Source organism: Semicossyphus pulcher, unplaced genomic scaffold (genome assembly GCF_022749685.1).
Source record: "Semicossyphus pulcher isolate SPU_LCO1_2020_fin unplaced genomic scaffold, fSemPul1.0.p SCAF_15, whole genome shotgun sequence".
In the NCBI taxonomy this organism is placed as follows: Eukaryota; Metazoa; Chordata; class Actinopteri; order Labriformes; family Labridae; genus Semicossyphus; species Semicossyphus pulcher.
In genome coordinates this window covers 10,925,436-10,951,641 of record NW_027211659.1, presented here as the reverse complement: position 1 = coordinate 10,951,641, position 26,206 = coordinate 10,925,436, and the positions used below count along the sequence as shown (strand labels likewise).

The following is a 26,206-nucleotide window of genomic DNA, read 5'->3' as shown; positions in this document are numbered from 1 at the left end:
GAGAAAAAGAGAGAGAGAGAGAGAAGAGGACTGTACAGCTCACTCTCCCCTTAATGACACTTGTTCTCCTTTAATTATGCGACCCACCTGGCCCAGAGTCTTTCCTTATGGAAGCTAATGGCCAATTGAAGGTCTGGTAGGTTGTCATTACACAGACAAGCCGACTGGAGCTGTCTCAGAGATGAGGAAAAAGCGGCATGAGTGCAAAGAGGATTTTTCGCTCTTACAGGTGAGAAAATGTAGTCATTAAAGCAACTTATGAAAAGATTTGACTTCAGGGCCATGACATCCGAGATGTTGATGTGCTGCAAGAAAAAGCTAATTTGTTAAATTCCTTCTTTAATAAAAATATATGTAAACACGTGACTGTTGGTAAATAATTTAAGCAATGCATTCAGTATTTATGGAATTAAACATGCTGTATTAAACGGCCACACCATTGCCAGCCATATATTCCTGCCCATGAGTAACAACATGACACTCATAATTCGATCATCTGCATTAAAAAAGGAAGCCTACAGGATGGTGACTCTTCCTCGGACTGAGACAGACTAGCACGATCTGGAACCTGGTCACTAACCAAGTGTCCCACTCAGGTGTAATATTGCCCCCAGCGTGTCGCAGCATTGAGGCATGTGATGTTCTTAAAGTAAGCTCACAACCCCACCGTGTGCCTGCAGGTTGGTGTGATGTGAATGAAATACTTTTGCTCTCTCTCACTAAGTTTAGCACATGCCTGTGTGTTCATGTGGAATGACTCATTGACGCCATGAAGCTTCTCAGCCCACTCACATCCTCACACTGCCAGGCTCCTCGTGCAGCTACTGTATCAATACCAGCAGCTGATATACATATATATTGAATAATAATTACTACTTCTGCGTGGTGGCCTACTAAACCTGCCGTTCCTCCACCCTTGGGCTTCAGCCAACTTGTAGTACATTTCCTGCCGTCTGTGTCAGTCAGTCAGCTCTCTTCCGTCTCGCTCTGGGAGGCCAACCTTTCAGCATCTCCAATGATGTGCCTCGGAAATCTGTTTCCAGGGCAACCGGGGTACCAAATACTCTCCCAGAGGCTTCTGGCTGGTGCGTCCTTTGTTTACACTTTTCATATCTGTGTAGGGAGGTGGCTTTAAACAGACATGGATGGGAACCCAAAAAGAGCCTGAAAAATAAATCCAGTGATGATGTCAGAGTTGTCAATCTTATGTTGTACACCAACAGTACAAATCTGTTTATTTCTGACTCCAGCTGAAAAGCATCCCTGAATAATTAACTACTTGTGGGGTTTCGAGTCAAATTTTCACAAGAGGATGTAGATTTACATTAGACTCCCCACAGTATCCGGACAACCTTAATTAAGCCAGTGGAAAAACATCAAACATCTCTAAAGCCAGATGATCCTGCTGCGCAGCCGCGCGCCCTCTCGTGAGAAAAAAGACATAACATTTTAAACTGACACCTTTCGTTATGTAACAACCACTGAACACAATTTTTGAATGTGCTTCTGATTATTACCTCCCTCGTTTACTGGATTTATTGAAAACCAACTCACGTCCGCCACTTTTAATCCGTGCGCTTGCGCGTAACAGAGCCGGGAGCTGTCCAAGTGCTGAAATGAAAAAAAAAAAAAGGCGTTCCACTCCCATTCCTCAACAGAGGACGTGTCCTCCACCTGCGAAACGTTTCACTTCATAAGTAACAACACCGGCCGACGGGTTGGTCTTCAGAGAGCGAGCTTTACGGTCTGATCCAGAGCAGGGAGCTTCCAGCTGACGCGTTTTTGGAGTTTTACCTTCTCGGCGTCTGTCCACCGCTCTGATGTTTCTCCTCAGTAAGGCTTCGAGAAATCTGTCTTTGGGAGTTTCGTGAAACTAAACTATGATCTGTGGCTGCGTTGAGGAATGTCTTCTATATTTTTGTTTGACACAAGAACACCCAAACGCCCACGACTTGGTGAGGAAGAAAGCGGAACCCCGATTTGGATTATGTGTTTGACCAATGTCAACATATGGAAGAAATAAAAAAGTGAGCACATGGGAAAACCACCGGGAATGAATCGCTGCTTTCTTAAGGTTTTTGCAGCTTTATTGACGTATTTCATGGAGACGAACAACTTCAGGTAGGCCAATATATTTACCAAACGGATTTTATACCTGTAAAACTTATCCTTCCTCCCTTATAAACTTTAAGAATAAAACTGCAGGCTTGATTAGAGAAACAATATGAAATTGGCAGTTTTTTTCTGCACAGAAGAGAATAAGTTAGTTATTGCTTTAGTGCTGATTTCAATTATGTTATTCTGTATTTTAAAGCGTTTGTAATGATTGAGTGCTTAAACTACTACACAATATATAACATACATAAATCAAAAGCTTGCCTGTATCACAATGACATCGTAGTGACATTTACGCACGTAATGGCATCGTTTTTTATCATCTTATGGCGTTATAGCAACATCCCTACGGTGTTTCATGTAAAATTTGTGTCATAATCTTGCATGATGGGGCAGAAAAAAAGCTCTTTCTTGAAAAAGAGATACGAACGACGTCAAAATCACACCGGATTCGTCTGATTCATGTGTGCGCTCTAACGCATTTTCCAGCCTCCCCGTGCTTGCCCATCACTCCCGGGCAGCTGCTAGGCGACAGATAAGGTTTAAATCCTGTTTTTCAGCCGCGACTTCAGCCTGATAAAGTGATTTTTTCCCTCTCCTCACTGTGTGTGTGTGTGTGTGTGTGTATGTTCCAGAGTTGTGGATGCCAAGGAGCACGATTCCAGATCATCCTCCAACATGTCTCCATCAGACTTTCTGGACTCACTTATGGGTCGCACGTCCGGGTATGACGCACGAATCAGACCCAATTTTAAAGGTTTGTCTTTGCCTCTCTTTACACCGAGTCCTAACTTTACCCCAAACACCTCTTGCATGCTAAATCCTGTCTCCATCCCCCCACAAACAGTTACAAGTGTAAGACTTTGACATTATCTGGAGATCCATTTGCTGTTATCTGATGCCAAGATACTGAGCTGCCAGCTTTGATAAGAACAATCAATCACTTCAGGTGACAGTAACATGGTTATCCTTGCTTTAAATCATAAACTAACTTCTCATTGTGACATTGCATGCTTTTTATTCGAGAGGATTATATCAGGAAGAATCCATATCTCCACTCAATTATCATTAGGAAACAAAAGAGAAGGCGTGTAAATATCACAGGGATGCCACCGTGACAGGCCGAATGATGGATGGTGCCCCCGTGGCAAGGCTGCAGGCTACTGACTTACTGTGTTGTTGCTGCTGTGAAGCTGGGGACACACACACAGCATCTGTCACTGGAACAGAGCGAGGAGAAAGGCCGGCCAAGCCTGCTGGGGCTCGGGCCAGAACCCACTCCAGCCTGGGTCAGGTGGGGCTGGGATTTGTCGGGGGGTTTGGGGACTCCAGTTGTCGAAGCAGCCAGCCAGTGTAGCGCAGGGAGCGGGCAGCAGGATTTCAGCAAACACATGGCCCAGATCCTTCCTCTCCATCTGGGAGACAAGATTGCTGGAACGGACTGGAGATGGGAGGAGGACGGGCTGTTTAGCACCGGCTGGCATTTTCAGGGGAGGGATGACAGGAAAGCAACTGTTTCTAGCTAATAATGAGAGCACGAGCGCACATGGATTAAAGGCATTCAGCATAATGTTGCTGGTTACATTTGTATTCTCTCTGATAAAGCTCCAGCTAGCATCTTATAGCTAGAAAACAAACACTTCTGCATGAACCCACTGCGAAGTAAACAGACGATTTCGGCTGCGAACCTGCTCGTCATTCTTTGAGGAGAGTGTTGAACTGTATTTTCTGAAGGGTGACCTAGATTTCCTTGCTGAGTTTGTTGTGAGGAGGTGCTGCTTTATTTTTTTCTGCTTCTGCTGTTAAATGTAGCTACCTGACGACAAACGGAGGCAAATATTAATACCAAAAGCCATGCAATATTGATGAGGAAAGCACAGGGGAAGGGCACTGGGAAGGGCTTACAAGGTTTACACAGATCAGATGGAGCAAAAAAAAAGGGAGATTTGCTATGACTTTAAATGGCATAACTTGCCAAATTGCCTTGCAGTTCAGGCCGCACTGTGGAGTCGAAAATTATACTACTAATTAGAGCATGCTGGGTACTTTTCACTCACACTGCTGGACAGAAAATGCTCTGATTTGAAACTATAATTAACGAATCACTATCGAGCTGCAACTGAAAATTACTGCTATTGAAAAATCTGTATTTATGATCAATCATTTAATCATATATCATGCATATATGTCTTTCAAAATTACTTGTGGTTAATCGATTACTCAGTTAATCATTGCATCTCTAAATGACTGTGTGTGTGTGTGCTTGCATGCAGTTGTCTATGTGTGCATGCATTCTCTGCTGAATTGCAAACGGCAGGATGCAGAAAAAATGTGTGCGTGATCACGTTAACCACAAAAGATCATTATACAAGAGGCTGTAACATAATTACAGGATTATAACAAGCTAACAAGCTAACTTAACTTAACCCTACCAAAACGGAACATGGGTCCTCTCTGTGATCTTTTTTACGCTGGTTTAACAAAGCATGTTAAACATACACATCCACTCCTGGAGCTCCTACAAAATAAGGAGAATAGAGCTTGTGTGTATTATTGCATGTTGACACAAACAGTGAACCGGCACCACCTGATCAAACACCTCCACTGCTCTGAACCCCACCGCCCTCGATGATGTGGCTTAAGGCTTTTTCCTCTCATGTCGCTGTCATTCCATTTCACAGGTGTCCCCGTAAACGTTACATGCAATATTTTTATCAACAGTTTCGGCTCTGTCACAGAGACTACTATGGTGAGTTCCTCCTTTTTGGAATTTTGGCTGATTTTCTACAATGTGTCCATGTGTTATCTATCCCTCAACCTGCAGGTCCACCTGTTAATGTTACCTGCAACATATTTATCAACAGCTTTGGTTCTATAGCTGAAACTACAATGGTGAGTTGAGCGTTGCGTTGGACGCGTTTTAAAGCCTCTTTTTTTATTTACCTACATAAACATTTATCATTTTCCACATAAAAACTTTGTTTGTGCCATAAAGGAGTTCCATTCAGGACAAAATAATACCAAATAAGTATAACAAAGCACTCCCATGATGCTCCTTACACATGTATTAGTCTTCTTTTAATAATTCAAACAGTAAATCCTAACCAGTAAGCAGCCTGTAACAGTGAAAAGGGGGCCGGGGCGTTTAAACAAACTGAGCCACAGTATGTGATGTGTGAAGGCGTCAAACTGCCTGAGGGGTAAAAACATAAAAACCTGCGAGTCTACATTGAAACCCATCACGATCAAAGGATTCATAATGAGTGATAATAACCACTTAGATCATGAATGAAGGATGTTAATTTGCGCAGGAGCTGCAGCTCATAAGATTGCCAGGGAATTACACGGCTTTAGACATGCAAGCAAATATTTGGAACCGCCAATATGCTGATGAAATGCCAAACGACATAAGACTCTCTCTTCATCATGACATATCAATTACAGCGAGCGACTGGGCTTTGTGGCGTTCGGTTTACTACTAACTGCACTGCGAGAGTTTTCCTCATCAGCATCAACATCTTATAAATCCATCATTAGCTTCTGTAATGGATCTTACATAACTGTGATTAACAAGAAAAGTTATTCTGAGGTCAGTTTTTTGGCAACTTGCAACATTAGATAATCATCAAACTGGCCATGTGAACTGAATGGGAATTTTGTTCATGAAGTGTTCATTGGAATTCTTTTTTTTTTTGCTCATCACCCATGTTATCTTTGTCATGTGTTGTTCTTCATATTACAGGACTGTTTGACAATGTTTTATGTATCATGACAGTTGCTGTTAACTGAACGTGTCAATATGGATGTGACAGGAAACTCAATGCAGGAAGAAGTAGTCAAATCCTTTACCAAAATAAAAGTAAAACTACTTATTATGCAGAATGGCACCTTCTAGAATATTGTGTTATTGTATTACCATTACATGGATATCAACGTACACATTATAATGTTGAAGTTGGTCAACTTTGCAATAATTTGTTCTGATTTTTTATTTTAAAAAAAGAATATTTTTAAGGCGGTAAACAACATATTCTTCTGTAATTTGAGGAATTAGAAGCATTATTATTATTATTATTATTATTAAATGGAAATAGTGAAGTACAGTACAAATATCTCTGAATTATAATAGTGTAGGGCATCAGAGTAAGTGTTGTTGAATCATAACTTACAAGACAATATAAATGAAGTTCAGGGTATTTGACTGCTTAATATTCAGTGTAAATGCTTATTTGTTATTTAATCTATGATAAATTTAATTTTGTGCATTAAATAAATCAATTTAGATTATGGATGCACTTTTCCTGTTTACCTCATCAAAAGGAAGATATATAATATTACAAACCGATATCGATAACAGGCTGCATGCTTTCTCATTACCCCAATCACTACACTACAAAATATGCAAATCCGCTTGTCGTCTCTGCAGGATTACAGAGTGAACATCTTCCTGCGGCAGAAGTGGAATGACCCCCGGCTGGCGTATAGTAAATACCCAGATTCCTCCCTCGACCTGGACCCGTCCATGTTGGACTCCATATGGAAGCCCGACCTCTTCTTCGCCAACGAGAAAGGAGCCAACTTCCACGATGTCACCACGGATAACAAGCTGCTGCGGATCTTCAAAGACGGAACGGTCCTCTACAGTATCAGGTGAAGCGACGGACATGATGTTAGAAAAAAGGCATTAAAAAAAAAGACTCGAGTTAAAGATAGAGCTGAACACATGAGCTGAACCATTAAGTTGGTTATTCGGTAAGTAGACGGACAGAGAATTTAACTGCAACTGTTCTGTTAATTAGTAAATCGGTTATGAAATAAATTTAAGCAAAAATCTGGTCAATTTATCCAAGTTTGCTTTGTTTTTATTATAATAAACGAAAGCAAAACCCAATTTCTTCAGTCAGAAAAAGATTTAAGATATTAAAAATAAATGTAAGTCAAGTCCTGGTTAACACCATTTGGCATTGAAGCTCTGAAGATGAGAAAGGAGAGAACCAAACGGCTCTGATGCATGGATCACCCCAGGACATGTTCACTCATTGCTTTTCTTACATTTCCTCTCAAACATCAAAGACTTGCAATGTAAAAGATACAGTTTTAAATGGATTTATCTCATTATGATCAGCCCTTTGAAATGGCATAATTCACTGAACTACAGAACGTCCCCATGTGCAATGTAGATTTTTAATAAAGGAACACTGATTGCAATAGGGCGAGCTAATCTCAGGGGCATTGTTAAGAATCCAAAGCAAAATGGGAGTCCTCGAATGTTAGTCTCTCCGCATGCTGAATATGGGTCCTGTATGAAAGCAGTGCTGAAGACTGTAAAACTTGCAACCCAGTCTGGATGGATGATATTTTAAAGGCCCAAAATTTGAGCAAAACTCAGTACAAGATATGAAAATATGTTTCATTTCATTTCAATACAACTTCAATCTCACCCAGCATTCAATTTTCTCTGCTGTGATGCGACATGAAGCAGATCAATTTTGAGTCCATTTGGAGAGCAGCTCGAGGCCGAGCGGTGCTCAGGTGTGGAGGCAGAGTGGGTCAACGGGAGAGATGAAAGGTGGTTAGCCACTCTCTCCATTCACAGGAGAAAAGACAGAGAGAGAGGACCGCGGCCCACAATGCATCAAAGACACAATAAGTTTCAGTAATGAAAGTTTGATAGGAACCTGCTGAAGGGAATCTTACATGATATGTCAGAGGGTATCACACAGGAGAAAGGAGCACAAAATACAGAGATTGCCAAAGAAAAAGGACCAAATGTGATTTAATTATTTTGAGTATATATTTTTCATTCTATGTGTCGACCCGCTAGACAAAAGTTTTAAAAAATACATTTACTTCAAATTCAAATTGGTGTAGTCCACACTCTTTATCTTACTGTATGAATTTGTCTTGCATCGTAGGTTGACTCTCATTCTGTCCTGCCCGATGGATCTGAAGAACTTTCCGATGGATGTCCAAACTTGTACCATGCAACTGGAAAGTTGTGAGTGTTACACCCCTGAAAGAATGGGAAATAATCAGGTTATAGCGATGCTTTCTCAGCCACAACTTTAGTCTACTTTTTTTTTCTTTTTTTTTTTTACAAGCACATAACTATTTACAGAGAAATAATGTACAGAAAGATAGAGAGTAGTAAGTATATAACCCATGTCAGCTAAAATAATATATCCAGAATTTACATACATGTAAAGTTTTCCAATATAACTGTGACGCACAAAGTAGCCTACACACACGAAACTTAGAAAAATACTCAAAGTACGACACAGCCACGGGGTTTCCTCTGTGACCAGCAGGGGCTCTGCTCGCACACACACACTTCCTATTCTCCCTACTTTACGTCACTTCTTAAACACGTTATCTCAACGCTCTTAACATTGTTGACATGTTAGCATGGTGTTAAAAACATGTTACTGTGTTAACAAACGACAACATACCTGAAAAATAGAAGGGACAAATAATTACGAGAGTAATTTAGTGACATTTTCTCAGCGACAACACTCGCTTCGTTTATGACGAAAATACCGCGATATCCCCAGGTACGCTGGTGAAGCCAGAAGCAATCGAGCTCAGGCTATCAGGATAAGACCACTTTGCAGATCACAGAACACACAGATCACAACTCAACTGCAGTCTAAACCAAGCAATGAAGGCCGAAGTAAACATTGTAAAATAGACACCTTTTAAGCATCTTAACGGTTTGTAACTCTTTTTATGTTTTTTTATGATTACAACTGATCTACATTGAGTGGATTATCTTTAAACACATCATATAAGCATTGACTATATATCTCAAATTCTAAAGTAGGCCAAGTCTCTGCTGTGTATCTAAATTTTGATTGATTTATTTCTGCTTCTAGTTGGCTACACCATGAATGACTTGGTCTTCGAGTGGCTGGAGAACGGTGCAGTGCAGGTGTCAGACGGGCTCACACTGCCACAGTTTATTATGAGGGAAGAGAAGGAGCTGGGCTACTGCACAAAGCACTATAACACAGGTCAGTTGACACATAAATGTCTACAATTCACACTGCTGACACTTCCCTGTATTGGAAGGTGAATTAAAATGTGTTCTGTTGAACAGGTAAATTCACCTGTATAGAAGTTAAATTTCACCTGGAGCGACAAATGGGATACTACCTGATCCAGATGTACATCCCTTCCCTCCTCATCGTCATCCTCTCCTGGGTGTCTTTTTGGATTAATATGGACGCTGCTCCTGCCAGAGTGGCACTGGGCATCACCACTGTGCTTACCATGACCACACAAAGCTCCGGCTCCAGAGCTTCTCTGCCAAAGGTAAAGCTCATTAAGCAGAAAGTTTTCAGATTCAAAATGTTGCGCTAATGTCAAATCTTTTAGTGTGAATCATGTCACATCATATACAAACCTCTCCTGGTGCAACATATTGCAAAGAAATGGTTATAAAGGCATGCACCAGTGATTGCATGCATTTGTAAAGAACTAAGAGGAAATTTTGGGGAATCAGAATAAGCAAAGAATATTAATCATGGCCTTTTGTAATTGCATGTTTGGCTACTCAGATGTTTAGAAATGAAAGGACTATGCATGTTTTTTTGCTTACATGTTGAGATCAAACAGTTTTACTATCTAAATTATGCTATAAAAGATGATGTTTTGCGTGTAAAGCAGGATTCAAAGATTGTCATTCTAGAACACAACAGACACGAAAAATAGTATTCAGGTCAGGGTTTAAAAGAAAGCAATAATAACAAAATAAAAAAGTAATAAAACTTTAGATTCTGACTAGAAAACTACAGTTTAAACTCTGTATAAAAACTGTGAACTATACCTCGATAAATTGAATGAATAGAAGGAAAACACTAAGCCATGTGGCATCAATTGCACATCCAATATTTACAGTAGCAGAATAAATAATTATGCATGGTGTTCTGAGGGGGACATTTCTTCCTACAATTCTGTAGTTCTTAACTGATGCTGCAAATAATCATATTTTATTAAAATACAAATTTATAGAGATGTTGTTATATCAACCAACCCAACTGAGACTAGACAAGTCTTGTTTTCAAAAATACCTTTTTTTTTTAAAAAAAAATCAATAATGTGACAATTTAAAAAAGAGGACAGGCCACAGTATTTTGTTAATTAATTGAAAAGATGAACAGAGACATGTAGGTACAGGCTTGTCTGCAACGTCCATCAATGTTACTGTTGCAGTTAGACATTTGGCTTAGGTTTTAAAATAAATAAATAAAAAAAGAGAGTAAACCAAACCAGGCTAGGGGCGGGCGAAGAAGCAAAGTCAGGCGATCAGACAGGGGTTCAGGCTTAACAAAATGCATGAGCCAAACTGGCAGGACACTAGAGGAAGTGGGCCAGTGTAAATACTACTGCAGTTTTCAGCGGGACTGGGGAGCAGGTGATGAACCTGGCAGGAAGATGGAAAACCAGGCAGAATAAATGAATGAATGAAGGATCAGAAAGGATTCGTGACAGCAAGATATAGGGACTACACCTGGTATAATGTTCCCTTAGCAAAGTGTTATAGTAATTAGGACTGTAGAAGTTGCTCTGCCCGAAGGTGTTTTCATGGTCGTTATTTCTCTTAATCTGTATCACATGCCAGCAATATTTGGCTGACCAGAAATTAGAAATAATTCATAGGGTGGTTAACCCCTGACTGTTTGAAGTACTCAGAAATAGAAACATTTATGTCTCTGATATATGAAAGCATCCATATTCCATTGAGTAGATAAGCAACACATTATTTCAGAGATGATTACACCATAAATGTTCACTGCATTAAACATTTTTCGTCACAGGAGTAACGATGCTGTCATCGAAAGACCCTGTTGGTGTACATTACCGACAGCATTGATAGTCTGTGGTAGCTTATTTTCAATCAGGGTAAATTGCCGTGCACATATTGTTAAGGGTACTACAGGCAGTGAGAGCAGATCTTGATGATCAATCACTCTCAACGCATCAGTCTGCACATCAGCAGCGAATGCCTCGGCCATGTCAGAGATTCTCTTATAATAGTCAGGTACGCTGATGAATATTTAAAGAGAAGCCTTTGAGAGCCTCGATACAAGACAACTATAACTCAACGCTTTATGTGCCCTGAAAAAGCTGAGTTGTTTTCTTCACATGCTAATCAGCTGTCATGACGTTAGCCAGTCGCACTGATGAGCAGCAAAGGCTTTCAACTTCCTCCTCACTTTCTCAAAGGAAACAGATCAAACCCAGAGCTAAAGGTACAAACCAATGCTACGGTCCTCTTTCTACGAGTAATTAAGGCAGCAATTATTTCCCACTGTGTATGTCCTTGCAGTTGTGGCTTTACTGGCAGCTCTGATATTCTTCTTAGAAAACACTAATTATAATCACAGTATTTTAGAAGCCCTCGTTAGCCGACATAAAGAGCAAGATTTGAAAAAAACAGGTGCAAGTAGATCTAACAGATCCAGCGCTCAAAATGAATACAGAAAGGTTTAAACCAACATTTCAAGTCAAAGCACATCTTCATACTGCATTTGAACTGTTAGCTGATGCTGTCACCTTGGGGATCTAACAAAGAAATCTGTTTTCTCTCCCAGGTCTCTTACGTGAAAGCCATTGATATCTGGATGGCTGTGTGTCTGCTCTTTGTATTTGCTGCATTGCTAGAATATGCCGGGGTTAATTTTGTCTCCAGGCAACAGAAAGAGTTTCTCCGCCTGAGGCGAAGACAAAGGAGGAATCACAAGGTAGGCTTTCAAAGTTTACAAGGTTGCTGTTTGGTTATCAAACTTTCAGCCATACAAGCAGTGTAGCTTTAGGGACGGTAATGTCAGTGGGTCAGCTGCACCACATTCTTGCCTTCACTGTCATCTCAGCGACTATTGAATGGATTTCTGTTTAGTTTAATACGGACATTCATGGTAGCCAGAGGAAAGTGACTTTGGCCATCTTCTTACTTTTCTTGTAGGTTTTCACTTAGGCATTGAAGTGCTGTATCTCAATATCTACTGAGTCAATTGGCACAAAATCTCTCAAGACTTTCTTTGTTCCCGTATGATGAATCCTTTAAATTTCTTTTTTTAAAGATTATTTTTGTGGCTTTTGCCTTTATTCATAGGACAGCTGAAGATAGACAGGAAATGTTGGGAGTAGAGGGGGGGGGCGGGGGGGTGACATGCACCAAATGATTGGCAGACCAGGAGTTGAACCTGCGATCAGTGCAATGAGGACTACAGCCTCTGTACATGGGGCTCTACCAACTGAGCTAAACCAGAGCCCTGAATCCTTCAAACTTTCAATATCTTCTGGACACCATGAAGTGTTTTTCAGTGAAATGTATCACAATTTATTGGATCAACTGACATGACAATTTGATACAAATATTCGTGGACCGCTCAGGATAAAATTGCCAATTCAATTAAATTTGATTTATATAGCCCAACTCCTGAATTTGCCATAAATAGCTTTATAATCTGTACGGCATTCAATGTCTTTCTGAAAGACCCCCTCCAGTGAAAATCAGGTTTTAACCTTCTAAACATCTCGATGTGGTGTTTTTCATGTGCTACAAGACATATCAGATATCAGGGACAACATAAGCAGTCATCTCCATGGCTGGGCCTGTCTGCTTTTAAACTGCAGTGTACCAAGGACAGGCTGAACAACACGTTTTCACATTGGCAGGTTTGAGACGTCACAAACCTAAGGAGCCAATCCCGTTAATGGACGGGGTGACGCTATGCATTTCATTATGTGTAACCTATAGCAACCACTTCGGCGATGCGCCAGCCAGCTGTAACCGCCATCGTAACTTTTTGCAAACTCACTACTGACTACTAACGTTATTGTTACAACAACTAATTACTACATTTCAAGCTAGCTAAGTTTCAACAAGTTGCTAATAAACGATGGCAGAGACGTGTTTTGTTTTGACGGAGGGGCTGGTTAGGAACTTCAGATTCAGGAATTTTTAATGAGGGAGAAGGAGGAGAAGCCTTGGGAGGATTTTTACAAGGTAATTAAATGTATTTTGCAGAAAATATATATCGGACACAAGTTATTATTTCAAGCAGAGCATTTAATCTGCCTTAAAACATGACTGTAGCTGGTCTTTAAGACCTTTATTTTGAAAGGAAAAACTCCCCTTTGGCAGGGTAGGAGCCTTTGAGAGTGTATCAATGAAGAAATTATTCTTTCTGTATGGATGGACATGCAGTAAATGTTTGGCTAGCAATGTGGAAAATGAGACTAACTGATTAATTGTACCTCAACCTCAAACAGCGTCATCAGATCTAAATGATGAATAAGTAGTTTATCACTTCAGGGCAGCATGCTATCTTGTGGATTTTGTTTGTTTATTTATGCCTTGTGATTAATGTTCATCTAAGTTCACCTAGCCAGTGGCCATTCAGAATTAAAGCACATATTGGAGCTGCATGTTCATTCTGTTCCACATGTGCATGTGTGTTTTTTCAGGACGAAGACATGCGTGAGGGCCGCTTTAATTTTGCTGGCTACAACATGACACAGTGTCTGCCAACGAAGGACGGCTCAGCTGTTAAGAACGCTGCTCCAGCTCCGAACCCTCAACCATCAGTCCCCAAGGACATCGACACCATGAAGAAGAAGTTTGTGGACCGAGCCAAGAGGATAGACACTATCTCCAGGGCTGCTTTCCCTCTGGCATTCCTCATCTTTAACGTCTTCTACTGGGTTACCTATAAGATCATCAGGCATGAGGACATCCACCAAAAGTAAAGACTTTATAGCAGGACTAACAACATTTATTTCTCATTTCTCAGATTGAGAAATGCTGGGAAAGCACAGTGAGATAAGAAGCTGTGCATTGAGAGGCACCATGGTGATAATGGTGGTGCTCTTTCAGGGATAATGTATAAGGTTCATGCATTAAACGGTAATGCTCATGCTCAGATTACACGGACAGCTCGTGGGACACAGATGATTTTTGTTGTTGTTGTATTGCTGCATAATATTTCCTGACTAAATCTGGAAAAACAGTTTTAACTCAAGGCTTAGTAACATGCTGGAGAAGACGGACCAACATTTTTTAAATCAATTCTGCCTTGGCGTCTGTACAACCAAGGAACAAAGACACATTCCACGGATTTGTAAGTGTTAGGTAGCTTAGCCGGACCCTCGAAAAACCTTTTGTCATGGCTAAAAGGGTATTTCTTATCCAGGATGTTTAGGACTGTTTTATATTGTACTATTGTCATGGCACTTCCTCTCTGTTTCTACAAGATATACAGTCAGAAAGCACACACAGATGCATCCTTCAGACATTAGAAAGCAGCACACGTACGTTTCAGGCATGAGTGTGATGTAAATCTGGAATCAGGAATTGGATACTGCATTTTTCTGAAATACCGGAGGCCTTAGATATCAAAGATTTGGTGAGATGAAGTGCTGGGCTTCTCTATTTTTGCAAGCGTCTCCTCTTCTTCTGAGGTCTATCAGAGCCGAATGAACAGTTTGAGCTTTTTCTACCTGTGGCCAGACATCCAAAGGTACTTCCTGTTGTTTATAAGTGTATTATATAGATCATATTCATGGTTAACTGATGTCACTTAAAATCAATGTTTTATTCAGATGTTATAAAGTCACTACTTTTCCTTAACATTCAAAAAATTATTTATTAAATTTACTCTGATGTAAAAGTGTAAGGCGAGCCTCCAAACTGTGAACATGCACTGCATTACTCAGTGTTGTCATTCGCCCATGAATTCATTTATATTCCAGGTAAATACTCCAGGTATCTTAGCTATGGTTTTAGAATTTGAGACTATGTTTTTGTAGATTTAGTCTGATGAAATATTTATCGTAATGGAGGGAAGGTTATGTTTATGAAAAGTTTCTGTATTCTTCTTCAACCTTCGCTATGGACTGTTTCCTTTCACTTGGCGTGTTTGTTGTTGGATGGATTCATAAGTGAAGGACAGGTCTGCATAACAGTCGTGCTACAGAGCAGATGAGGTCCTTGCACTGCTGATATACTGTGGTGAAGAACTCCTTTTTGAATGCTATAACTGATAAAAAAGGTTATTTACTGGTCTGTACATCAATAAAATTGACTGTGCACTATATTTACTTTATTTCAGCTTCTCCTGTCGTGCTTAAGGTGGAAGATTTGGCTTTGTTCTATACTTTTATGCATTTGTTGACTCATATTGATTTCCTCACATAAAAGACATGAAGGGATGGATGCCTTTCAAGAAAAAAATAACACATAAAAATGCTTTTCGCGCCCGGTCTCAGATCAGATCAAAGAAACGGACTAACACAGTCTCTGCTCCTCAGCGAGCCCATAAGCCAGGGTGATGACACACGGCATGGATCGCTGGGTGGCCTGGGGTGACACAGATATGATCTGACAGTGGGTTTCCATTAATGCATGATAATGGACTTCACACTGTAGCGTACAGATTTGATCAGCTGGGTCTTTGCTACCAGCTGAATGAAAAATACTGGGATGGTGTTCACAGAAAAAGAGGAAAACTGAATTACATAGTGGCTTGTAATAATGCTTTTTAAACTGGTTCCTCTTGTACTGGTACTGGTAACCGATGTGGCTCAGATAAATGAGACAATTGACCATATTCACATGGTGGCCGTTTTCCTCTGTTATGATGTCGTAGTGCTGCGTTACAGGTTGCAAATATAAGGAATCTGACAGATAATCACCATTTCACTGATAAGCAACTGAAAAGACCACGGACAATGATAATCTTGAGGGGCATCGCGTCTATAGATCGAGATAAACCAACAGCTCACCAGCTATTGTTAGACCCAGCTAATATAAGCATGACTACTTCCTAGCTAACATTACAGTTAGCTAGTTAGCCAGATTTTCCTAGCGAACATTACAGTTAGTTAGTTAGCCAGATTTTCCTAGCTAACATTACAGTTAGCTAGTAAACCAGATTTCCTAGCTAACATTACAGTTAGCTAGTTGGCTACATTTTCCTAGCTAGGTATTAACACCTTTCTTATCATATTTTACAACACTAATAGTAATATTAGCATTTAGCCACTTTACTTCCTGGCTAAACAAAATATAAGCTAGTAGCTGAAAACTAACAATGGCTGTCTGACTAGCGGTAGCTAATGGGTTATCAAATATGTTGTTTGAACTTGAAATTTGGCCCAATGACCCTCTAGATTTTCTAGACTATTGTCTTTCAGTTGATAATCAATAGGAGAGCAGTAAAATAATCACGATTTCGTAGCTTATATGGCTTACAACCTGAAATACAGCAGTGTAATGATATGCTGTCAGAGGTAATTTGCCGCTGTGTATATATGGTCAATATCTAATCTATCATAAAGCGACAGGAGCTATTACATCTGGATTGATACATTTGGAACGACCTGTCTGAGAAAATAAGGCTTGCAAAATTGGTCTTTTAAATCACTTCTTTAGAGCTATTTTTATAGACTTGCTTTTATATGATCATCTTTTTATTTTTATTGATTGTTATTGCTTTAACTCCTTTTAGATATATTTTTCAAATGCTTTTTCTTTTGTTAAAAGTGCCTTTTACGTCGTCATCTTTCATCATCCCTCTGTCTCCTCTCTGCTGTGTTTTTACATCGTTTGTCCTCTTGCTTTAACTTCATATTGACTGTACCTTCGTATTGTCTCGCTGTCGGCCTTGCTGTTTGGCCCTCTGAGAATCCTGTTCTTGTTTTGTTTGTCAAAGCTCTCTGTGAATCTTGTTTTTAAAGGTGCTATATAAGTAAAATTATTATAGATGGATCCTCAGATTTATGGGCCAATTTTAAAAACATGCCCCGTGGTAGTTTTATTGTTGAGGCTGCATGAATCATCCAACTACTTTTTTAATGCTCATTGCACAGGGATTACAAACTAATCAATTATACTAATCCCCACATGGAAGTACCATCCATTTCACCGACGCTTGCCTTACATCATCAGCCATTATTTGAATATGCGAGGCAGCAACAGCCTTCATGCAATCAAGTTCAGATTGGGGCTTATGAAAGGAAAATTATTTGCAGCTTATAATTGTGTTTAGGAGGGAAACAACTTTCCGCCGTTCATTAAGGTTTATGCCGGCTGCTTTGTGAGGTCTGAGAGAGGCGAGAAATGAGGGTTGCCATAGCAACTGCACAGCAATTGAGAAGGCCGGTGTGAGAGAAAAGCGGGAAATTAATACAACACTGGTGCATGATTTTTTTTTTTGTTGCCAAAATTGCGTCTCCTAATGCTAAATATGACACTAAATTAAACATCCATTTTTAGAGCGTTAAAGAAATAATAAAAGCAGCTGCAAATTCTGCTATTTTCTGTGGGGGTTTATTCAGAGGATTATGCTTCCATGGCAATCTTTAAACCTCAAAAACAGCACTGTGAGTCTGCGGAGGAGAGTCCTTGTTATGTATGAGATATATGCATTCAAATGCTGTGCACACATGAGACAACATGGATGAAGATATTGTTGGTTGTCGTGAGATCATATTTAAGCTGTGGGTATTGATCTCTACAAGGTATTACTGAGAAGTCAGTGTGTGTTAATTCACACTGAGAGCTGTTAAAAACATCATACAGCATCTGAAAAACAACTGACGACTATATGTGGCCAAAGGCTCCCTAACATAAGACCTCTCTGCATACAAGATCATGTACCCTACAGTACAGTATGTGGGCTGTGCATTACATAGTTGATCTAATAAGCTGCCTCTGTCTATGTTTGTTTGACCCGCACAGTCCAGAGGAGAGAAAACCCTCCGACCCCGATCAATAACAGTCGACTGCAGGCTTAGACCAGACCAGTCAGCCCTCATCACACAGCATTGATTTAGACCTGGCTTAGCTACACCATTCATCATTATGGAGGTCTTAACATGATATTACCAAAGGTGCAATCTGTGATTCAAATGTTAAGAAAAAGGTCAACCCACCAGATTAAAGGTAATGACGACATACTTAATGCTGCTGTCACTCTCAAATAAATTATTACACCGATTAAGAGAACTAAATTTAACTTAATAATGATTAATTATGTGCTCAGTCATGTTTGAAATAGAGCAATGAAACCAATATGTACATACCCTGTTAGAACACTGAGTTTCAATCTAAAACCCACTCACTGTATGTGAACAATAAAATAAGGGCTGAGTCTTAAATATTCCAATTAAATACAAAAGTAAAAATAAAAATGAATAAAAAAACAAGAAGGAAAAGTTAGTCATGATGTAAATACAAACACCTGTGTTAGTCAAGAGTAAAAAAATAGGAAATATTGAGTCAAAAATATCAGCAAAGGAAGAAAACTTTGATTTTTATTTGACATATTTTAATTAATTTTTTAAATCTTTAGTAACTTCAATTTTTTCCCTGGCAGAAACGGACTTCCGTACAAAAGTGCCAGAATATTGCTTAGATCTACAAAGGTGTCCTGAGATGCACTCAGTTGCACAACAGTATGTGTCAGTTTACCTGCAAATAAATCAGCGTGTAGATTTTACTGTCTCCATGTCAGATTTGTTTTATAACAGCAGCAGTGATATTTATCTACCACCTTTTCATTCCCCATTAAAGTGATGGCGCTGGGTAGAAACCCTGCAGCCTTCTCCCACCACTCAGAGTCAATAGAAGTTAACAGGCAATAACGGGATGACAAACCAGATATGTTGCTCCAGGTGGCAGTCGGGGCTTTGAGAGAGCATCAGTAAAACCGGTTATCATTTTCACGTTTGATCTATTTCTCTCAGGCCGTTTACTGAGGTTATTTACTGTGCAGAACTCACAATTGCTCTTTGTTGCTGGAGGTGACAGGTGTTTGTCTTGCAGCTGAAAAAAAAGGGTGGGGGAGAGGATAGGTTCTAATGTGTGTGTTGAGAGAAAACGTTGAGGTAATTATGTTTCTGTTATGTTTAGGGGAGTCCTTTGGCAGTTAGGCTAGTTGAGGCTGCTACTTGCAATGAAGCAGAGACATTAAAGGTGCAAAAGAGGGGGAGTTTTTCTCGCCTCAAACAACTAGTGCAACAAAGGGAGAAGCTTTCAGAGCAAACAAAATGCACATCCTCCTTTTTCAACCCCCACTGGGAGGGAAAAAAACCCTTACCAGCCTTTTTAGCAAAACACTACTGCTCAAGCTGCCTCAGACTTTATGTATCCAGTAAAGCCGAGGTCCTTTTAAGGCGGGTTTGATGTTTACTTGAACGCATGGCATTTAAACTAGCAGTGGTGACAGCCTGTGCAGCATCATAGGAGAAAACACATCGAAGGATTGTTTTTATTTACATCATTTCACAGGAAAATAACTGAACCATGAGGGGGAAAGAAACACTAAAAGCTTTCAGTCAAGTCCAGCCACGCAGATGTATAACCCCTCTGCTCTACATCATCTGTTGTCTTCATTCAGAACGCAAACTCCAGGATGAAAGCAGCTCTCTCTGTCTCGGACTGAACTGCACACAGCAGCAGCAAACATTTAAGAGGGTTTTAAACACAGAGGGTCTATAGAGGCACGAACAGAGGAATAAACTGCGCAGTGAGCAGTACCACATCAGTGTCATTAAGGCTGTGAGACCCCAAGAGGCTGTCTGAGAGAGCAGACACATAAAGATCAGCACAGACATAACCGAGCCAGCACAGAGGCAGCTCTGTGTGCAGGTGATTTGGGTTGTTTTTTTGCCGTTCATTTCCAGGAAAAAACATTCTAGTGACGTGTTTTTAACCCTGTCTGCTGCATATTAGCTGAACAAAGTCCTCTGAGTGTCTAAAAGAGCTGCCAAATCAGCATCGAGCTGGACTTTGGACATATTTTGGGTCAGCTTACGATAGCGCCCCACATCCACCAGGGGGCTCAACCTCATCTTGCTCCTCTCCGAGTCCTGCTGCCACATCTCTCTGACCTTCTGTAACCCCTCCACAGAACCTGGATCAGGGCTCGCCTCCTTTCCAAGGTGCTTCCTCTTTTCCTTCCATTCATCCTCTTCTCCAGAAAGCAGCGATGACACACACTCCCTGAGTGACGCCACTTCTTTCTCCAATGCCAAAGAAAGTGTTTGAGCTGCTTCCTGTCCTGTTGTGCCTCTGACGGGCTGGATGGAGCAGGAAGCAGGGAGGTAAGCCAAGAGAGAGTCCAGGAAGTGCAGCATCTGTATCTGGCTGCAAAGAAACACAAGAGACAAAAATGTTAATATTTTAATTAATGAACATTTGATTTTTGGCGTTTCCAGGTGTCATTTCTGTCACTCGTCAGCTGCTTCTCACCCACCTACCTGTTCAGAGTCTATTTGCAGAAATTGTCATTTTAAGCGCTCTGCTTGCCAGAGAATCCTAATCGCTTTGATATTCAGTGGAATATCACACCGACGTGCATCCCAGTCAACTTCAAAGCCTTGTCAACTTTGAATCCATTAAAATAAATTGAGCAGTGCCCACTTCTACTTGCCAAGCTACCTTCTTTAGCTCCTTTAGAATAAATTGAATAATTCAGGAGAGTAGCAGGTAGTTGGGATAGAACCAACACACAGAGCACAAATAGCATACCCTGTACAGGAAGAGAAATTCCTTAACACATTTTTCAGGCTTTAAATGACAAATTAGCACCTTTAATTAGAAACTCAATGCTGTCCAAACCATCAACAACGACAGCTGTGAGGTCAGCGATAAAGCCATCTTGCTGGTATCAGTAAATAAAAATGATTTACCTGGAGTGGACAGACAGTTCTCCCTGGAAAGGGCTTATCTGATGCCAGCGCAGCAGCATGAGAGCAGATGTTCCTGCTGAATTCAACAGTAGATACTGAGGACTCACTTCTATCCTCCTACAACCCACTCTCTTCTGAATCCAGCCTTCTATATCACCTAAGCTGTGATCAGGAGAGTCTATGTGGAAGACCCAGCGATCCAGCACCGCCATCAGACTCAGCAAGTCCTCCCTAACCTCATCTGGGCACAGAAAGAAGACAATGATGAACATCCATGTGTCAAATTTAATGTTAGGTTGTAGGTATTTCTGATTTTACCTGTTATGAGTTCAGGGTTTTTTAAGAGTTGGGTTTGGAAATCACAGCGGATGTCCAAAGAAACTTCACCGCAATGCAGGACAGCCGGCGTTTGGTCGCACAGAAGGGCAAAAGCATCTCGTCCCTGCACGTAATGGAGCATGACACGACACTTGACACAGCCAGAGTTCAGCAAAGGTGTCAGCCTGGTCGCAGCAGTCACAGCCAGTCTGCGTGTGTTGAGATCATTGGGTCTGCCGGCATTGTGCTGCCTGCTTCTTTTGGCTGCGGGCTCTGGGAACGTGCAGGCAGAAGAGGAGGAGGAGGAGGAGGATGAGGAGCAGGGAGCGGGGAGCCAGAAGACTTGGCTCTGGGTTTGGATGACTGCAGGCGTTGAGCTTTGGCCCGTCTCTGTCAGGATGGATAAGCTCACACTGGCCACTGGTCTGTAACAAAAAATAACACATCACTTAGAATCAGGAAGAAAGTGGATGGTAGGTAATAAGAATGCAGTTTGAGTGTGACTGCTTGTGGACCGATATCTCCAGCTGGTGGAATTACATCGACTGTACAAGAGCAGCAATCAAATCACACGCTCTTGAGACAATTATTCCACAAGTATTTTTTCTCCATGTTCTCAAATCAGAAAACAGGTGCAGGGAGGAATCTGATGGCCTCCTGCTTCTACAAAAGGAGCTTGGAGAGTCATTAAAGAAACTGTTGCTTTAGTAACAACTTTTTCACTCTGCATCTGTAAAGTCTGGGGCCAAAAAAAAACATCCTTAAGAGGGATACACACGACAAGATAATCGGGCCGATTTTGATCGTAAGCAAAGTCCCGGTTTTTTGATGTTCTAAAGATTATCTTGCCAGATGTTCCTTCACTATTTATGATCCGTTATCCTGTTGTGTGGGGGGAACCTGATGACAGCCGAGCACGTGGAACGAAAGCCAATGGGGAAGCAAGCTGACTGAAGAAGGAGGCACAACAACCGCAGCCATGGCGACAATAGCAAACGGGGAGCATAAAGTAACATGTACAGCCCGTGTTCACGCCGTCTCCACCACTTCATCCACAGTTTGTTCTTTTTTTCTTCCTGAATTGTCAGTAAAAAGTCCAAAAAACTATCATCGCCAATTCTTCCTGCCTGTCGTCCGCAATGTGTGTTTACTCTAAAGTCTCGTTTAAGTGCGAGAGATTTGCGAGATTTCCAGTTGTGAGAGTCGGACTCTGGTTGTCGGTAATCATTGCTCTCCACACACTATAGGAGCAAAACTGTTAAATCTATGATTATGTATCGTCAGGTGCGGGGTCTCTCACATTTTCAGCATCTATTAAGATTTGAAAAATCTTTTGGTGGGCCAGGCACATTACTCAGAGATCAGGTTTTTCATTTTCTCTAAAATCGTGCATCGATTCTTTGAGGATAAGTGAATTTTTTTAACCTCTGTACCTGATTTATCCACCTCAACAAATTGTACCATAATGTTTTAGTTCTGACAGATCAAACCAGGCAGCAATGATACTGTCTGACAGCTGGACAGCGCTACTTGATTAAAACATGGAGTGCCGTATTAATATTGTCAGTATCATTACCATAAGCATGGATCCACTCAACCAGATGAACTCATTATGCGAGATGAGACATCAAGTAGACGAGCATTTAGGAAAAATCACGACCAAGCGTTTAGATAAAGTCATGTTCAGTGGGGAATATTTGCTGAAACTTTGGTCCACACACAGAAAACAATTAATAAACAGAATCATGTTTACATGGAGCTGTCAGTCGTTAGTATCACTCCCACAACCATTCGCTCCTCAGCGATGCGATGCCACAGCTTGTCAACTTGAGGTTTTGAAGACACTGCTGGCATGTCTTGCATCTTGTCATCCAAGCCTTCATCCCTTGACTCATCGTCACAGTCCCACAGAGCGACCAGGCCTTCCTGGACGGGGAGTGCAAAGACTATAATCAGCAATGACAAGTGTGTGACAGCATTGACAGCAATAGCAGTTTACGTCAGGCATTTCAATTTGAACAACAGCCCATTAGGTACCCATGTAGTGGACTTTTTTAAAGGCTATTAAAGAACAGAGAGTCGCAGTGGTACTTTCTGTCAAAACACAGAACAATCAGCGAGGGCAGGCCACCAGTTAGATCGTGAGGTGATAAAGGTAAGAAACAAAAGAGCCACAAAAGGCATTTAATAAATTGTAATGACACCATGAGCAACACAGCAGCAGATCGGGGATTATTTGTGGAAATTGTTTTCAGTGCGTTTGTCGTGCTTTCTCACAGACAGTGACAGCATGAGGAACGCTGACTGCCTCAGCCTCATGGGAGATGACATTTTGAATATGACAACTCACCAACATGAGTGACAAGTGTTGGAACAAAAACCTAAACAACTCAGGGGAAGGAAGGTGGGGCGAGGGATGATATAGCTTTTAGATTTTTTATTTTATTTCTGCCTTTATTTTTTAAAGATTATCTTTTTGGCTTTTGCCTTTATTTGACAGAGACAGGAAATATGGGGAGTAGAGAGTAGGGGATGACATGCACCAAATGATCGGCAGACTGGGAGTCGAGCCTGTGATCAGTGCGTCGAGGACTATGGCCCCTGTACATGGGGCACAAGCTCTACCAACTGAGCTAAACCAGCCCCGGTTTTTGCCTTTATAGATAGGGAATGGTTAAGCTGAAGAGAAACAGGAAATGTAGAGAATAGATGACATGCAGTGAAAGGTGAGGGTTGGAATCCAACAGGCGCTGCTGCAGCAAGGACTTAGCCTCTATACATTGTGTGCATGTTTTATCGGGTGAGCTACCAGGGCATCCGGGATAATATAACTTTTAAATAGGGATAATTGGTCGGCCAATACAATCGAGCGGAAATGGGCCTGTCACAGATATATAGATATTTGTGTATATGTTTTTCAATATGCAGCAATATGAACACCCTCTTTTAGGAATTATAAGTGTAAGAAAGCAGCCTTCTTGGGTATCTTTGCAAAGTCCTACTTGTGATTATTTTTATTCCAGTTCAAAGAATTCAATATAACTTACTATTAGTTACCTTTAAATGTTTTTTTTTTATAAGTCAGTATCCCTTTCTACTTCAAAAATCCGATATCAATGGGGCTGTATTTTTAAATAGAACTTAAATGCATTTAAGTGTTTAAGACATTTAATTATGACATTTAATTATCTAATATCAGACATATTCTTGTTATTAACATGCACCCACCCACCCAAAACTTGCTTAATAATGCAACAGGCTATTTTTCTTTTTTGCAGAAAGTCACTGTTGTATATATTCTGACACAAACAGTACCTGCTCGGGCTGCATGACGACAGGTTCTCTGTCTGAGACAACATCAGTGAGGGCTCGGAGCGACTGCTGTAGCACCCTTTCCTTCACTCTCTCTTCTCTCTGGAGCTCCTGCAGCACCGTCAATCCGCTCTGAAAGACAGATCAGAAGATGATTGACGGTATATGTTGAAAAATATTTTTGAGTGTATTTAAAATAGGTTGTAATATATTGCAAACGCCATCAGCAGAGGATGGCTGTCCAATATAGATTAAATCAGATTATGATGTGATCACATCATCTGCATTCCACAAAAAGACAAAAACATGAAAATACTTCCCTCCAGAATATACACAAATAAAAATAGCTCACCTGTAGTCTGGACTCTAGAGCTTGCAGAGTGAGGAGATTATTCTCTTGAGGAGATGTCCTTGGAGCTCTGTTGTCCTGACAATTCTTTAACACAAGTACACGCAGTCATAAGCAAATATAACTGTGAAGAAGCATAACAAATTAGCAAATGTGATGACAAATTATGTCTTACAGCATGTGAAATGCCACAAAGGTCAGTGAGGAGGAAATTTTCTAAGTGCTGTCCTGACATGCCCTGATCTTTAAAAACCAACAGCATCTGGTCTGTTCCACATCCCACAAAATCATCCACGAGGACAGCGCTGACATCAGCCCAGTGTGACGCTATCTGGAAGGGGAGTTTGAAAAAGTAGGGTTATCAACTGACTGAAAGTACAGCTATGGAAAATCCCAAAGTGCATTAGTACTGAAACTCTATTGTTACTAACCTGAAATGTTTCCTTCCACACAGCACTTACATGACCCTGGTGAAAGGTTATAACAAACAGGCAGCCATTTCTTCCTGTGTTGACCACCTGGATATCTTCAGGTTGTTCAAAGGGGAGCGGACATGTCTCTTTAACAATCCCATTCTCAAAGTAAACCAGTTGCTGATTAGAAGTTGCTGCAACAACAGCAGATTTCAGTACATTGTCCTCTTTTTCAGCTGAAAGCACCAGGATGCACCTTGTGATGCAGATGTAGGGATGAGGCAGAATCACTGTGCCGTCAAAAACATGCCCATCCTCAACAAAATAGCCCAGGGTTTGGCTTGTGGGCTGTTTATTCAAGGATTTTTCTAAAATGTTTTGCAGTCCAAGAACAAAAACTTGTTCTTTATAAAAGGGGAGCTCTCCAAAAACACTTTGGGACAACTGAATAGGTATCTCTCTCACTTCTCCAGCCTGTGGAGATGTATAGAAGACATTACCAGCATGTCTCCACAGCACAGTGGGACCATGGAGGATAGACACGTTTTCCATCATTTGATAAGGGAGTTTAAACTCAATGCATGGCTCCAGGCGGTTCAGACTGCTCAGTGTGAGCAGGCTATAATGGAAGCTCTCTCCTTTCTCACTCCTCTTCGTCACTAAAACACACGGCGTGGAGACTCTTTGCTGAACGTTTATGACGCATTTACATTTAACAATATCCGCACGCGCGGATCTCCTCGCGCTGATGACAGCCGCTCCATCAGCTGCCTTCACGAACCTGCTGCCTTCCCGTTCAAATGAAAGGCTGCAGAATATTAACTCGCTTCTTTCGCCCTCATTTGTGTCTGACGTGCGTTTACAGTCAAATAAGATTATCTTTCCACAGAGGGAAAGCCGATGGGGATTTCGATACAAATCTCCCAGGAGCAGTCTCTCCATTATGCGAAAGAGAAGCTTCGGGTTCCTACCAGGTTCGATCCTTCCTTATTGACAGCTA

General features: G+C 41.0%; 2 protein-coding genes across 3 annotated transcripts; one reads left to right on the top strand and one right to left on the bottom strand.

Annotated features, from left to right (window-relative positions):
* The first annotated feature begins 1,617 nt into the window (after positions 1-1,617).
* glra2 (glycine receptor, alpha 2) lies at positions 1,618-15,224 on the top strand. Of its 2 annotated transcripts, XM_069663178.1 has the most exons (9): positions 1,618-2,121; positions 2,751-2,872; positions 4,940-5,007; positions 6,542-6,765; positions 8,031-8,113; positions 8,988-9,125; positions 9,212-9,426; positions 11,709-11,858; positions 13,588-15,224. In XM_069663178.1, the coding sequence occupies exons 1-9, from the start codon at positions 2,036-2,038 to the stop codon at positions 13,867-13,869; spliced, it is 1,368 nt and encodes a 455-aa protein (XP_069519279.1). In that variant the 5' UTR covers positions 1,618-2,035; the 3' UTR covers positions 13,870-15,224. The 2 variants fall into 2 exon arrangements, with proteins under 2 accessions (XP_069519279.1, XP_069519280.1); XM_069663179.1 differs by lacking the exons at positions 1,618-2,121; positions 2,751-2,872 and adding an exon at positions 4,795-4,864 and having other exon boundaries at positions 4,980-5,007.
* A 4,216-nt stretch (positions 15,225-19,440) lies between these two features.
* On the bottom strand, positions 19,441-26,148 carry fancb (FA complementation group B). The gene is made up of 8 exons (XM_069663708.1): positions 25,225-26,148; positions 24,969-25,124; positions 24,797-24,880; positions 24,448-24,576; positions 22,886-23,058; positions 21,133-21,557; positions 20,815-21,055; positions 19,441-20,269 (listed from the first exon to the last, which is right to left on the bottom strand). Exons 1-8 carry the CDS (start codon positions 26,146-26,148, stop codon positions 19,852-19,854), a joined length of 2,550 nt encoding a protein of 849 aa, XP_069519809.1. The 3' UTR covers positions 19,441-19,851.
* Positions 26,149-26,206: the final 58 nt, after the last annotated feature.